Raw genomic sequence first — 14700 nt, forward strand, 5'->3', positions numbered from 1 at the left:
CAAATTAGGATGCATGTTTTCTGTTGTCTTTGAGCAATGTGCTTCAGTAACAGGATCCAAATAGTACTGCTTTGACTTTCTTGAATTTATTCTGAACTCTGTATTTTTTTTTATATTAATTTTTGTTTTAAGATTAGGGCACAAAATGAAGAGTAGATTCTGAAAGGTCAAAGCAACCTCAACTGCAGTCAACCAGATTAATTTGTATCCAATTACACGAGCAGTAAATTAGCTACGAATTCTCAACCGTACTATTTCAAATTAACTTGAAAAAACAACTAAAATTTGATTTGCAAGACTCTGCTTTATGAAACGGGTTTAAGATGTGATCATTTATAGTAAGTATGTTAACTGACTCTGAATGTTTGGCTTTTCTGTCTTGTTTTTGGCAGCAACTTGAACTAGTGGAACCAAGTGGCTGGATTCACGTTCCTCTGACAGACACTCACAAGAAGCCAATTCGCACCTTCATGATTCAAATTGCTGTTCTAGCTAATCACCAGAATGGAAGGGACACTCACATGAGACAAATCAAAGTGTACACCCCGGTGGAAGAGAGCTCCATTGGTAAATTCCCTCGATGTACAACAATTGATTTCATGATGTATCGCTCCATAAGATAGAGCTTCCTACGGAGAAATAATAAAGGCCTTTTTTTTGACTGCAGTATCATTGCTAAAGTATTCAGATACTTAAAGAGCAGGATTTACTTCAGTGTGATTGTATCTTTTATGTTTATACTTTGTACAATTTTGAAATAAAGATAATACTGTGTTACAATATATTGTAGTCTGTAATTTTGCATAACTTGTCCTTGCAGTCTGAGTGCTCTTGTATTATCTGAGAGGAAAAAAATCCCAGACACTTTTAAAAGAACATATTTGACTGGGAATCAGTAATTGATTTAATATAGGCATTTTTGGAGAGTGATTTCTTCCCCTAATGATTATGCCTGGAAATAGTTTGTTCTACAGTGCTCCTGTTTGTTCTTTTACCTAAAAGGTGCTCATTTTAAAGAGCATTCTTCTTGAATAAGACATGGTTTAAAGACACTGCCAGTAGTGTTTTCCCATCATTGTTTATGCTAATATGTTATACCCTTTTCTGTATAGGATTGCTTCTGCTTAATGGCTGTCTGGATGGATTTAGCTTTCTTTGTAAGTGCCAAATAGATCCTAGAACCATAGAATATCTCAAGTTGGAAGGGATTTAAAAGGATCAGCGAGTCCAACTCCCTTCTTCTTCCCTTCTAAAACTAAACCATATGATTTAAGAGCATTGTCCAGATGCTCCTTGAACTGTGACAGGCTCAGTGCCATGACCACTTCCCTGGGGTGCCTGTTCCAGTGACTGGTAACAATAATGTTTAGTATATACATTATTATAGATATGAGTATGTCATTATTATATGATAGCTGTTCAAAACAGGAGGAGAGTTCAGAATGCTCTGACATCCTACAGTAATGTAGGAGTGAATTTGGAACCCAATGAACCTCTACAGTACTGAGAACTCAAGTGTATAACACAAGATAATCTCAGACTCATAGCACAGAATTTTTTTAATGTGTTTTAAAGTAAAGAGCATTGCAAGGAAAATGCAGGCTTTGTCTACTTGCTTGTGAGTAGGAATATCTAACACCTTTACTAATGTCTCCTAATTACTAGTTATTTAATCTTTTAAAAAATTGAGGAGATTTTAGAAAGAAAGGTTGTTGAAGTACAAGGGTTTCTATTGCAATGTTCAACACTGATCAGACCTGTCCCTCCTAGCACTGTAAAAGCTGATGGTCAATCCAGACTAATCTCAGCCAAGGAAAACTTTTGACACTTCTTAATTGTGAGTGAGGAAAGGCTACTAATATAGGAGGCTCATCAAACAGTGATAAGGTTGTCAAAGAAGGGTGAAGATTTAGCTGTTGAAATCATTTATATACCTCACAAAGCTGTTGTTGACTGAAAAGTTTTGTCTATGGCTGAATTCTGCAGTCTTTAGGAGGGTCATTGAGCAGGGCATTTAGTGATGATGAACCTTGTAGAAAAGTGCATGACTAGTTTGAGTTTTCTATTTAAATGTGGATTCAGTCATTTCACGAGGCCTTTAATGGTAGTTTAGCTTTCCATGTATCAACTGCAGAATTCCTGCTCAGCAGAATCTGGTCTAACTCATGCCTTTCACCAAGTCTGTCAGTCCAGTGGATTTTATTTTATATAGTGTAAAGGACTGGTTCATTGCTATTCACTTAAGCAATGGAAGCAAAATATGTACCATTTCATATTTTTCTGTTAAAAAAACAACTCCCTCTCCCCCCCGGATTTATTTATCTAGTTGTTTTCGATAAGTTATGGATAGACTTGTAAGAAAGGAAATTATTAGGTGTGGAATTTTCCTAGTTTTCCCCCGAAGTTAAAATGGCCATTGTTTATTTTAGCTTTCTATTTTCAAGCCAGTGATTCTACCACAGACAATTCTTTGGTAATTCTGATCTTTGGTCAGTAACATTTATCTTTTAATTGAAAGAAACTTTAAAGTATTCTTTTCTCTTAGATATCACTTGTAGGGTGAATTGTAAGTTAATATTTCTCTGTGACAAACATTATCCAGTAAACTAGGAAAAAGCACGTCAGCACAGTCTTGTTGGGCCTATTTCCTCCCTGCCTTATTTTTGTAGGCATCATTTTTGGATCTTTAGAGAGCTATTCTTGCTTTTACTGGTTTTTTTTCAGGGCTCTGATGTTCATACATTTAGATGGTTTCTAAATTGTTACTTCTGACAGTCTAGTTGAATAAACTGAAACCTAGCTTGAATACTTATCCTGCTCTTCCAAAATCCTAGATGGTGTTCTAGCGGTTTTAAAAACCTGTGGATACCCCTGTTAAACAGGATGATGCTAAGCTTTACTGTTGAGGAGGGAATCTGTACTTGCAAATTAAATTTAATGTAGGGGGTTTTTTGTAGATATTAAAGTGTACAAGGTTCTGTAAAGGTTAAGGCTACAGTTACACTTTGTTCTTCTGTCACCACCAGATCCGGTCTGAAGCTGCACATTCCCATATTTTGTTTCTCCTTTATTGCCAGCAATTACCATCCCCATGGTTGAACCTCTTCAGATGCTTCCATTGCTGTTCACTAAACAGTTGGATCCTCAGTTCTTCCTTGGCCCTTTAAAATAAGTATAGTCTTAGTATTGGGTGAAAGCAAGTAATCTGTGGTCAGACCCTGGGAGTGAACAGAGTTGTGATGAAGAGAGTGGGAGCAGATTAAAAGGGAGAGTGCAACTACTGACTCCTTCAACTGCTGCTGGCAAAATTACATGTGACCATGCCTGAAAGACAGTATAAAAATGCAAACTCATTTGATGTTCAGTGTCACTTGGAAACGAGTGCAGTGGCCATTGTAGACCCATATTAAGTATTTTCTGTGTTGCTTTGTAACAGTTGTGTATACATTGCTTTGGTATTTAACATCTGTGGAATTACATTCGATTTTAACATTTTTGGTGCCTGGTTACATAGGGCTCCTGACTTTTTCAGCAATGAGATCTTGGATGACTGTGTCTGAACATAAAGCAGCAAGTTACTGCCGTTGTGTATTAATACAATGCTTAGTATTTGATTTGGGACAAACAAACTGGTCTGCCAAATCATTGCAGGAAGTTCCTACACATGTGCATTGTTTTTAGCTGCTACTTTTTTTCCATGATCATTATTTTCAGACACACAGTTGTCTGGAACCTTACCACTCTCTCTTTTATAAGAAACATCTGATAAATACTGATTAGTAGAAGTAATATTGAAATAAATGACAGACAAGATGGAAGATGTATTTGTTCTAAGAAATCATGACTTGGCAGTCATCTAAATCATTACTTCAAATAGGAGTAATTTAGGGATTTTAAAACTTCTTGTTGAAGATACCATACTAGGCCTTTCTGCCTTGCAGAACAGAAGTTTGATTCCTCATACGAGTGAAAAAACCCTTCCTTTTAATTAAGCTTTAGCTTATTTCTTTTGTAGACACTAAGAATAGAGAGGTAACTGAGGGCCCAGGATCTTGAGGAGCTCCTGTTGAAATAAACAGGAGTAACTGTGTTTTGATTAAGTCATGTCTGTGTATCTTCTTAGCAACACAGTGTAAACAAAAAAGGCAGATGACAGGAGAGGAAGAAAAGAGGTATTTGCTGCTCCTGGTTTCTAAAATGGAGAACAGCAAAACATTTATGTTTTGTTTAAGCTCACATAAGGAATCTCTGGCAGAGCTGAAAGTTGAAGCCATATCACCATTGTCCATCTTCTCTTTCACTGTGAAGCTGATGTTCAGATAATTATGCTGTTTTAAAGACAAATTTTTCAGTAATGCAATTTCTGTATGTAATTCCATTTTGAAATTTAAACTCTATTTTGGCTTTTGCTGCTCTAGTTTAGTCTGTAGGGGAGATATTTTTGCCATCATGCTGACTATAGATGCACAACTCTTCAGCTGCTTGCTCTTACCTTACCAAAAAGGCATAGCATACTTTTTAGTGAAAGAGGGATAAGCTGCCTTAGATTTTATATGGGACACTTGATGAGATCCGTAGTAGCTTACAGTCTGGTTTGAAGAGCTGTGTACATGCCATTTTTCCATGCTTTGTTTGGTGTAAATGTAGAATACTGGACTTTTATTGATTTTTTTTTTTTTAATAGCTGCCCTGTATATGAGGCTTCAGGTGTCTCTCACACAGACAGTTACTTAGACATGAGTGACCTGAGTAAAGCGTCACTTGTCAGTCAGTTCTCTAGTTACCCTGATCTTCACAGATAGGCATGCTGCTAAGCTGGGGTGTGCTTGGAGCTGTAATTCAAGCTTGAGTTAGTGATAACCCACCATGAAGACTCAGACTAGATGTTTACTGAACAGTTGGCATGTAGGTACCTGTCTGAGAATCAAAGGCTTAATCTGCCATGAACGCAGTATGAGAGATGGACTGAAGTGAGTTTTAACTGTTGCTACTTGTTTTTCTTCATCTGTGTTAAAACAGTTTAAGGGAAGTAATTGAAACGTTATTTAGGCTTGAAATCTGTTTATATACTAGAGAGAGAGCCAGCTGTTCAGATCACCATCTCTGATTAGCAGAAATGCGCAAAAATGCGTTAACTTGTGCATAACAAATGAAGTGATGGAAGAGACTGAAGGACCATGGAGAGCTACCAGTTAGTGGCAAAGCAAGCCATTACTTGACGTAATAGAGCAAGCCACACTTCTAGGCAGCAGGCCATTGCTAGAACAATCCCCACCTTTCTCAAAGCAATAGCCAGGAATAATTGTAGATGTTTGGACTCAAGAACTGCAAGTGAAACAGATGCTCAGGCAATTTATGCCTGCACTTGTTGAAGTAAGTTGGGTGCTACAACCCCAAGTACCACTTGAAGAAAGCCAGAGTGACAAGACTGGATCTAGTAATCAGAGCTGGATTGTATTACATCCTATAAAGAATGAAGGAGAGTCAGAAGCTGGTGGAGTAAACTTCTCAGGAAATCACAAAGACTTTAGACATTTGTCAACCATAAATATGTGTCTTTGTTCCACTTTACTCTGCACTGGTGCAGCCTCACATTGAGTACGGTGTGCTGTTTTGGCACCACAATAGAGAAAAGACATTAGGCTCATAAAGAGTGTCCAAACAAGGGCCACGAGGATGGTGAAGGACCTTGAGGGGAAGCCATGAGAGGGAGCGGCTGAGGGCACTGTTCATCTTCAGGGAGAGGAGACTGAGGGGAGACCTCACTGCAGTTACAACTTCCTCATGAGGGGAAGAGGAGGGGCAGGCACTGATCTCTGCTTTATGGTGACCAGTGACAGCACCCAAGGGAGTGGCCTGAAGTTATGTCAGCGGAGGTTCAGCTTGGGTATCAGGAAAAGGTTCTTCCCCCAGAGGGTGGTTGGGCACAGGAACAGGCTCCCCAGGGAAGCGGTCACAGCACCGAGCCTGCCAGAGTTCAAGAAGCATTTGTACAAGGCTCTCGGGTACATGGTGTGACTCTTGGGCTGTCCTGTGCAGGGCCAGGAGCTGGACTCGATGATCCTGATTTGTCCCTTCCAATCCTGCATATTCTGTGATTCTTTGTTTCAAAATGGTCAGTGGGTTTTTCTATAAGCCATATTTTCAGGATGGATCTGGATTAGTAATATACAAAGCAAGAGTTCATTGCTCTGACAGATCTAAATGTTATCACTGTTACTGTGTTTTGATATGCAAATGAATTATGGAGATAATTTTTAGTGGATGTTTTTCTTGAATTTACCAACCAGCTCTGCAGCTTTAATAGAATACATCTGAATTCTTCGGAATCATTGGAGTGACATCAGCATGTAGAGAAATACAGTTTTGGGGCTCTGAAGAGTATGTGGTTGTTATAATGTGCGGTAGAGTGCTGTGTTTCAAGAGCCCGACTTGTTTAATTAGTGGTAGCCTTTTGGCTCTTATTCCTGAATTTTGTCATGTGTTAATTGTTAATTAACACTGATGCATTGATTACAAGAATACTTTGTATTCCTTTGCATGTATACACAAAATAGCTGTTTATTTAATATTTAACTACCACAATATTTTACTCCTTTAATTAAAGGCAATGGGGTTTTGCTGGAGCATGAGATAATAATCTAAATGCAATTAAAATGTTCGTAGTATTAAGAGCATGTCCCTCCAAAGATGGAATTGCTGAGGCTTCCAGGCAAAGGTATTGGGTGGTCTGCTGTTGGTTTGGAATACTTAAGTGTTCTGTTTTAGATCAGAAAGGTGTTAAGGTGCTTTTGTAAAGCTGCACAAACCATCATTAAACATTCTTCATGGAAGTAAATTTTAAATAATTCCTCATGTGACATATTTGCTGTAGTTCAGGCTGACATTTCAACGAGCTGTTTTACGTCAGCCTAACAATTAGCTGTGACAGTTTCTCCATTTGCACCAAAGAATAAACATCTCTTGCAGCCAGTCAACAGTATTAGTGTGGTTTAGTTTAATGGAAGAGTAGAAAAACAACAACCCCAAAACCCAAGTAATGAAAATTATGCTAATACTTGATGCTGCTAGAGGATATAATCCAGACATAATTACATATGAAATGAGAAAGTAAATTTTGGATCACTGAAAACATTAAATACCTGAACTCTGATCCCACTGAAGTGAATTACCACTATTAATTATAGTAGGGAACAGTTTAGCCAATATTTAATGCTTTAATTCATGTAGATTAAATAGGATCAGTGACTTCCTAGTTATATAGATTAAAAAAAGGTCAACCTGGTGAATGTTTTGAAAATTGCTTTCTCAAATGCTTCTTTCAATATACAAAACTCCTATAGGAGTAATTTCCAGACATGTGCAATGTAACATTGAACATGTCATTTTAAAATTGGAAGGTAAAAATCCCTTGTATAAGATGAAAGCATCAGAGCTCTGCAACACTTCTGATTTGGGACAGTTTATTTAATTCAGGGAAATAACCTCAAAAGAAATTATAACATGAGTAAAAACATTTAAACCTAATATAAATTTAGTTGATTAATAAATTCAAACAAAATGAGATTTGTTAAAAAAACCCACTCTTCTAACTGAAGGTGCTACTGAATTAAAAGGATTATTTAACATTCTTGAATGTTTAATATTATTCCTGATAAGGCTGATATTACCAGGGTGAAACCATCTAGCTTACAAAATGGACCAAACAAAATACCTAATGGCTGTTTCATTTCAAGATTTACCATATTTTTGTACTGGAGTTTCACATTATCTGTAATCTGAAGCAGCAGAGGAGAAAGTGTCTATAAATTTGATTCTCATTCACCCTAGAAAAAGCACAATCGTGACAAGCAATGTATTTATGAGAAAGTAATGTTTAGGCATTGTAATTAGAAAACACCTAGTGAAAGGAATTGTCTTGTTTTCTACATTTGTGCATTTCCTTTAAAAATGCCTTTATCACTTCATTTGAACTGCTTAGAAAACTGAAGTGAAAAGTGAGCCATTAAATTCTTACCTCTCTTTCACAAAAGGTTTTATTTATCTGTTTTTCTACACAGCTGCTTCAGGTTGCTCTCCTGCTGCCATTGAAAAATCTGTGTAAAGTAAATAGGTGTTCATTCTGGTGCTTCAGAGTAGAATCTTTAATCGGGGACACACCTCCCTGAAGAGAATTTCCACTCTTGGGAATAATAAGCCCTCAGAATCTAATTCTTCTATTGTCTTTCAATTCACATTTATGTTTTCTTGGGTGTGATTTTTGTTTTTTAAAAAATGTTTTATCTTTAAACCCAGTGTAATTTTTTATATAAGACCTACTGCTAGACCAGGATCTTGTGACAGCTTGTATTCAGTATTAAAGCTTATTCTACTTTTAGTAAAGACTAGCTTTAAGTATTTCAAATGTTAGACTTTATCTGTTGCAGATACTACTTGCCATAATTTGGCAGTTGACAGTGTAGAATTTACAGCACTTTCTAAAGTTACATTTTTCCATTGGAAAACCACCAATGTGATTGTTAGTTTAAAGGGACAAATGTTTAAACCAAACCCTTAGTGTGTGGAAAAGCTTACAGGCTATTGTTAATTTTCTAGCAGAGCTAGGTAATCTTTCATTACAAGTTATGTATATCTTCATTATGTTTGATTTTCTATCCTTTAATTTATTGAAAAACCAGGAAAGAGTCTTTATATTCTATTGCTTCTCAATTAAGTCTCAAGTTATTCTAAATCTTCCTAGTGTATAGATATATAAATCTCAGTGGAAGCACATGTACCACGTGTTCAGATATTGCTGCATCTGACATACCCAATCCCAGTGTATTTTCATACTTTTATTCATATTTTTTAAGCCCCACAATAAAGCAGTGATGTAGGTAATCCCAAAATAATCTTTCTTTTAATTTTTGTTTTCTTCCCTAACCTCGGGGTTTTAGCTCCAGTAGCAATTTGCCTTTAATTCTTCCCTGTTTGTGATGTTTTTCTGTTTTGTTTTATTTTCTTGATTTTCAGATTTTTTGAAGGCTTGTTATCAAGCAGTTGTACTTCTAGAAGGAGTTTATTGGGCTATACCTGAAAAAACATCACATGATTTGGCTATGGTATTTATCAACAAAGTCATCCCTAGATCTCTCAGAAGCATTATTTTCTGAGTATATAATTTCCTTCAAATGTCTGTTTAGACTGCTTTCCTCCAGATACTGTAATTTTCATATCTCCCCGATGGAAGAATTAATTGTCTTTTCGTGTTAACTTAAACCAGTGGAACAGTGGAAGCGAGGAGAGAATCAGGTCTTGCATAGTAAATGAAAAAAAGATTGATTTACATATCTTGCAAAGTTTGCAATGACAGGTTTATCTATGTTGTAAAAAAATCAGGATTATCTAAAATGTTTCTGCAGTCCTCCTGTTCCCATAAATGATAATGCCTCTCTTGTGTAATTATGTATTCTTTTTTCCTCACCTTATTTTAGGAATGAATCAAAATAGCATGGTGAAAGGAGTCTGTTACTTCTGGCTCATCTAGAAATTTGAAAAAATATACAGTGAACAAGGTGAAGTCTTGCAGAAAGGGAGGACATGTTTTTGTGATTAAGACAAATTGCTCTTCTGGAAAGTTGGACTCCATCTTTATTTTCTCACACAATGACTGTGGCAAAGTCACTTGAATATTTTCTTAGGTGATCACTAATTGTCTGTTTCTTGGAGGTTTTATTATGAATGCCCTGGTTCAGATTTTCTAAAGTATTAGTGAAAGTACTTAGCATTGTCAGATGTTGCTGAAGGCAGAGGTTTGCTTGAATCCTTCATTCTAGTCCATGGACAAGGTGTCCTGTTTAAAAAAACCTAAATCTTTGAACTAAAACCAACATAATTCACTAACGGAGAACAAAAGCTTGCATTCTATTAGTTGATTTCTCTGAGTTCTGATGGCAGCCCTAAATTTTTTGCTGTACAGGTCGCTGTCTCTGTACCCAGCTTCACTCGTTTGAAGTGCTTGTTTCCTCCCCAGTTTTCAAACTGGGCCCAGTGTCATCTCCATGCCATGAGTGCTTTCCCTCCCCAGCCTTTGGTGTTCCCTTCACTCCCATTCTCCTTCCCCAGAGCTCTCATCTGTCTCTGACTCTTCCCTGTAGTCACGGTAGCAGGATTTTGTATCCTGCTTAGTAATACATTTTCTCACCCAATGCCTGTTTCCTCAGTTTCCTTCCCGATTCCCCAAATTTTTCCATTTCCTCCCCCCCGCAAATCCTGAAGATTTTCCTTTCTTTCCCAGCTAGTCCCAACTAATACCACATGCTTCTTCCTCACATTGCATAATACATATTCTGCCTGTCACCTCTCCTGCCATCCTGCTGAAGTAGCAACATGATGAGATTATTGAGAGCACAGGGAGAGACTTTTCTGCTTTGGGTTATGATAGTCAACCCAGCCCAAGGATACAATACCTGGAAGCAGCAATTACAAAAAGGTGACTCTGCCTCATAGCTTCACACCAAATCATGTTTGGGGTTGTTCTGTGGGGTGTGCGTTTTTAGGGTTGGCCAAAATTGGGCAGACTTTCATAAATGGTTGTGTGTATATCTTCTCTCTCTCTTCCTGTCTCATTTCAGAAACTTTACTGTAAAGCATTTGAGTGCTAAAAGTTTCCAAATAAAAGATTGTGAGAGTATTTCGCTGAAATTGCTGAATAGTTTTGGCTGGAGTTTTCAAAAATAAATTCAGCCTGAGGTAGACAGTTGGTATGGGAAATTTCAGCTAACAGAGTTGCAATTTGATTAAGTTTTGAGAAACTTGGAAGAGATTTGTGAGGTAATTAACCCTGGGTAATGTTACACATTTCACCAAATAGCATCCTCTGGGCAATATGCTTTGTCACTTAGTGTGGACCTTTCCCTTTGCTTTAAAATTGACTCTCTATAGAAACTAGCTAAGCTTCAGCACTTTAGAAGAGCTATTTTTATTTGGATTTTATAGAGTCAAAGAGTTTTTAAAATAATTTATTTGCATCCCTAGACTAGTTTGAAGTAACTTTCTACATTGGTAAAGCCTGCCAGCGGCATTTGTACTGAAAGTATCTCTGTTCTTCTATACTTGTTTATAGCTTCCACCAGGGATTTGTGCTAGAGTAGCACTGTCCCAGAGTTAGCTCTCTTAGAGGGTTTTAACCTACCACTGTCTGTAGCACCACACTGTGAATCTGCTTCCCTGGCGTGCAGTCTGTGTGGTAATAAACTCCTCCTGCCCAGTTTTCCTTAACTGCTTGTGTGAGCCTGACTTATTCACACTCTTGTTTTTCAAGCTCTGTCATTATTAAACTTTTCTTTATTCTTTTTTACCCCCTCCCACAGCTTTGCACTGGGTTTCAACCCAGGCTTACCTACATTACTGGAGGCCTTTTTTGTGGCTAATTGATGGTTCTTGATTCCTAGTGTATGCTGTGACCTGCTAAATCTATTCAAAACTGTTAAAAAGCCAGTTTCTTCTGTCATACAAGGTTCTCTGTGCTAGATAGATGTTCCAGCCATCTTTACTGTCTCAAAGTACAAGTATCTGCCTGGCCTTCAAATGCAAGACTTAATACTGCATATCAGGGCTATCAGGAGTTCCTAAACTCAACCTCCTAAATCCAAAATCTCTGCTGAAGGCAAGAAAGTACTTGACAAAGACAATTCTGATAATATGGAGCCTTTCTGTGCTCTGGTGATCTTGAAGAACTCAAAACAAAATGAAAGCAGCCAAAAAAAAAAAAAAAAAAAAAAGGGAGAAAAAACCCCAACTGTTTATCCTGGAAGATAATTAAGGCATAGAAAGTTTTTCCCCCACCACCTAATTCACCTAATTAGCTCCTATTACCTTGTGGACGGGTGAGTCAGGATAGAGAGGAGTGCTACCTCAAGACAAATTTCTTCATTGAATGTAATGTCTTGTTTCACACACCTGTTAAGAGGCAGTCTGCTAAAAACTGAGCAATGTCAAATTAACTGATTAAAATCAAGAATACCATGGAGTGAGTAGGGATTAATTTTATTCCCCCTCCCCAAGTCTTTTCATAACAAGAAAGAGGGGATATGAAGTTATGTCAGCAGGTAAGAAGTCCAAAATAACTAAAAGAATATTGTTCTCAAAGCTGTATTCAACCTGAAACAGGTTGTAGGCATTTAAAATATTTGCATAGTTTATAAACAGGACTGAACAAAGTTATGGAAGAAAAATCATTTGAAGCTTAAGAAATTCCAAAAGACAGGCCATAAATTGTTGGAGATGTCTGTAGTACTGGGTGAAATACCATTCCACTCTTCCCTAGGCAGTTGATTGCTGGCATTGGTCTATACCAGTTCCTTTTTAGGAACAGAATGGTGTCAAGCCCTAACAAGACCAAACAACTTTTGCTTGGAAAGGGATAAAGAAAACAAAAGTTTGGAGCAACAAAGTGACTACAGGGTACAACAAATGTGGTAAAAGGAAGGTCTGTTAAATTCAAAGTGTCAAAGATGAAAAAACAAGGTTTTTCCTCTGCTGTTCAGAGCACCCTCCAAAGCACTAGGAAGTGTTTGAAAATATTGAAGGACCTGATGGATACTTCCCTGGGCTTCTGTCAGGGACAGGTAGTTGAACTAAATGGACCTTGTGGTTTTACTTGTTGCTGCCACTTGTACATTCTTCAGTGGTTAAGTTCTTGAACATTTAGTTGATGGCAAAATTTGTCTAGAATGTGAAACCAACATTGTGATTTGATAATTAAGCATTGCATTTCTCTAACCCCAAAAAATCAGGGAGGACTATGTTAAAGAAAGAAGGAGGGGAAAAGACACTGTCTGTTTTCTCATCACAGTACCCTGAGAAAATATTTAGACTGTTATATAACCTTCGTAATGTTGTGTTCTATAAAATTGGCAAGAGCTTGGTTCTTAGTCTGAATGCTATGCTTGTTTTGAAATTTAAATAATAAACAATTTATATATGTATATATTTTAGCTTTAAAATCACATTTTGTCAGATTTGGCTTATGGTGGAATCAGCACTCTGTCCATCCAGTGAAAATATGAACAGGACCACACAAAATGCTTCCACTGTGTCATTACTTTTATGGCTGTTCCATTAAAATAAACTCCTTGCCACAAAACTTACTTGTCATTTCCCGCTTCTCAAAAATATCATAAATAGTGCAGTTTCTAAAGCTTTTCCACTTCTAGCCTTGGTATCTACTTGACTGTATTTGCAGCAGATCCCTTTATATTCCTTCCTTCCATTCCTTTTCCACCACGTACAATACTGGATCTTTAAAATACTTATTAAATGCACTTTTTGGCTAGTACTGCTTACAACTAAACCTAGGCTAGTCAGATAGTGTCATATTCATCTTGGCTTCTGTCATGATAGATTCCAAATAGAAAGTGCTTTACATCCTAATGAATGTACTCTTCTGTTCATGCCTACTTTTGAGATAAATTCTTGCATTGTATCTCGCTTCTGGTTGCAGGATGCTTTTTCTTTTTCTTCTGGATTTTATAGCTTGCTGAGTTCCACTGAAATAAAAAGACTTTATGGTGATTTGTTGGACTGGATAATTAGCTTATCTTGCTTGTATGTTTGTGCTATTGCCTATAATGTCTTCCTGTGACATTATCAGGTCTGCTAGGCTTTCTTAAATCATAAAAACTATGTGTTTATTCTTATTCAGCTTCCTTGATTCAAAACCATGTTTTGTTTCATCTCACAATGGGATTTTCCCTGTTTTTTGCAAACCGTGAGGATAATTCTATAATATGTATTTTCACTACTCCTGAAGTTTTTCTAAGTTACCTTTCTGAAGGCAAGTGAATTACCAGTATTTGTTTAGAAAGCATAGAATCCCGTTTACCAAATAGGCATTTTACTGTTTCTACTTCATATGTTCAAATGAAAATACACAAAATTTCTTCAAATGTCATCTTAAAAATCAAATTGTAGGTAGTAATACCTTCAAATCATTGATGCTCAGCAAGTAGTGAACTGAAAGTCTGGAGATTTAAGGTGAGTTGTTGTCATACAGATTTATTATTCGGTACTACTGACTTTAGTATTTCCTTTGGCATTATATCACCTGGCAGAATTATATCACCAGGTAGAATCATCAAGATGCTTTCCCTAGGACTCAGCTACAACATTGTGATTCAAAGATGGTCTCCCAAGCGATAAGAATACATCAGGTTGGTGTCCTGATAGGACTTTAGTTCTGTACAATACGCAGTAAAACATTACATGTGCTGTTAACATCCTTAACAGTTTTTGTTTTAAGCATCATACAAGGTGCATTTTAGTTTGCAAATCAACTTCACCTCCTAAAATCCTGGGATCAAATAACAGCACTCATTTGCTCATGCAATTGATGAATGCTTACAATATTTTGTTTTGTTTTTCTATGCAGTTAGTTGCTGAGACCTTCTCTTAATTTATGAGGGTGTGAATAATCTGCATTTACGTGCATTGCCAGTTCCCAAACTGGCAGGCAGGTAATGCTAACTCTCAGGGCTGTGCTTGAATGCATCAATTCTGCTGTGCTCTTACTCTCCACTGTGCCAGCAGCTGAGAGAGCTGTGAGTTTTCCTTGCTCTCAACATCTTCCTGGCTCATTGTCAGTCATGCCAACTGCACCAGCCAGTAAAAGCATATAGGAAAAATAAATTTGTCATAGGAAAAGTACAGAAAAATTATGAC

The 14700-nt window shown here is 37.1% G+C and overlaps 1 protein-coding gene across 6 annotated transcripts in view; it reads left to right on the forward strand.

The window, feature by feature from the left end:
• ANAPC10 (anaphase promoting complex subunit 10) overlaps nt 1-13571 on the forward strand; it is a 50019-nt gene extending 36448 nt beyond the window's left edge. For all 6 annotated transcript variants that reach the window (XM_050327415.1, XM_050327412.1, XM_050327410.1 and 3 more), the window contains one exon: nt 393-13571. In XM_050327415.1, coding sequence (XP_050183372.1) covers nt 393-623 — 231 coding nt within the window. In that variant the 3' untranslated portion in view covers nt 624-13571. The remainder of the gene's footprint in view (nt 1-392) is intronic.
• The last annotated feature ends 1129 nt before the right edge of the window (nt 13572-14700 follow it).

The sequence above is a fragment of the Myiozetetes cayanensis genome, unplaced genomic scaffold, assembly GCF_022539395.1.
Source record: "Myiozetetes cayanensis isolate MyiCay16 unplaced genomic scaffold, myiCay2020 scf33, whole genome shotgun sequence".
NCBI lineage: Eukaryota > Metazoa > Chordata > Aves > Passeriformes > Tyrannidae > Myiozetetes > Myiozetetes cayanensis.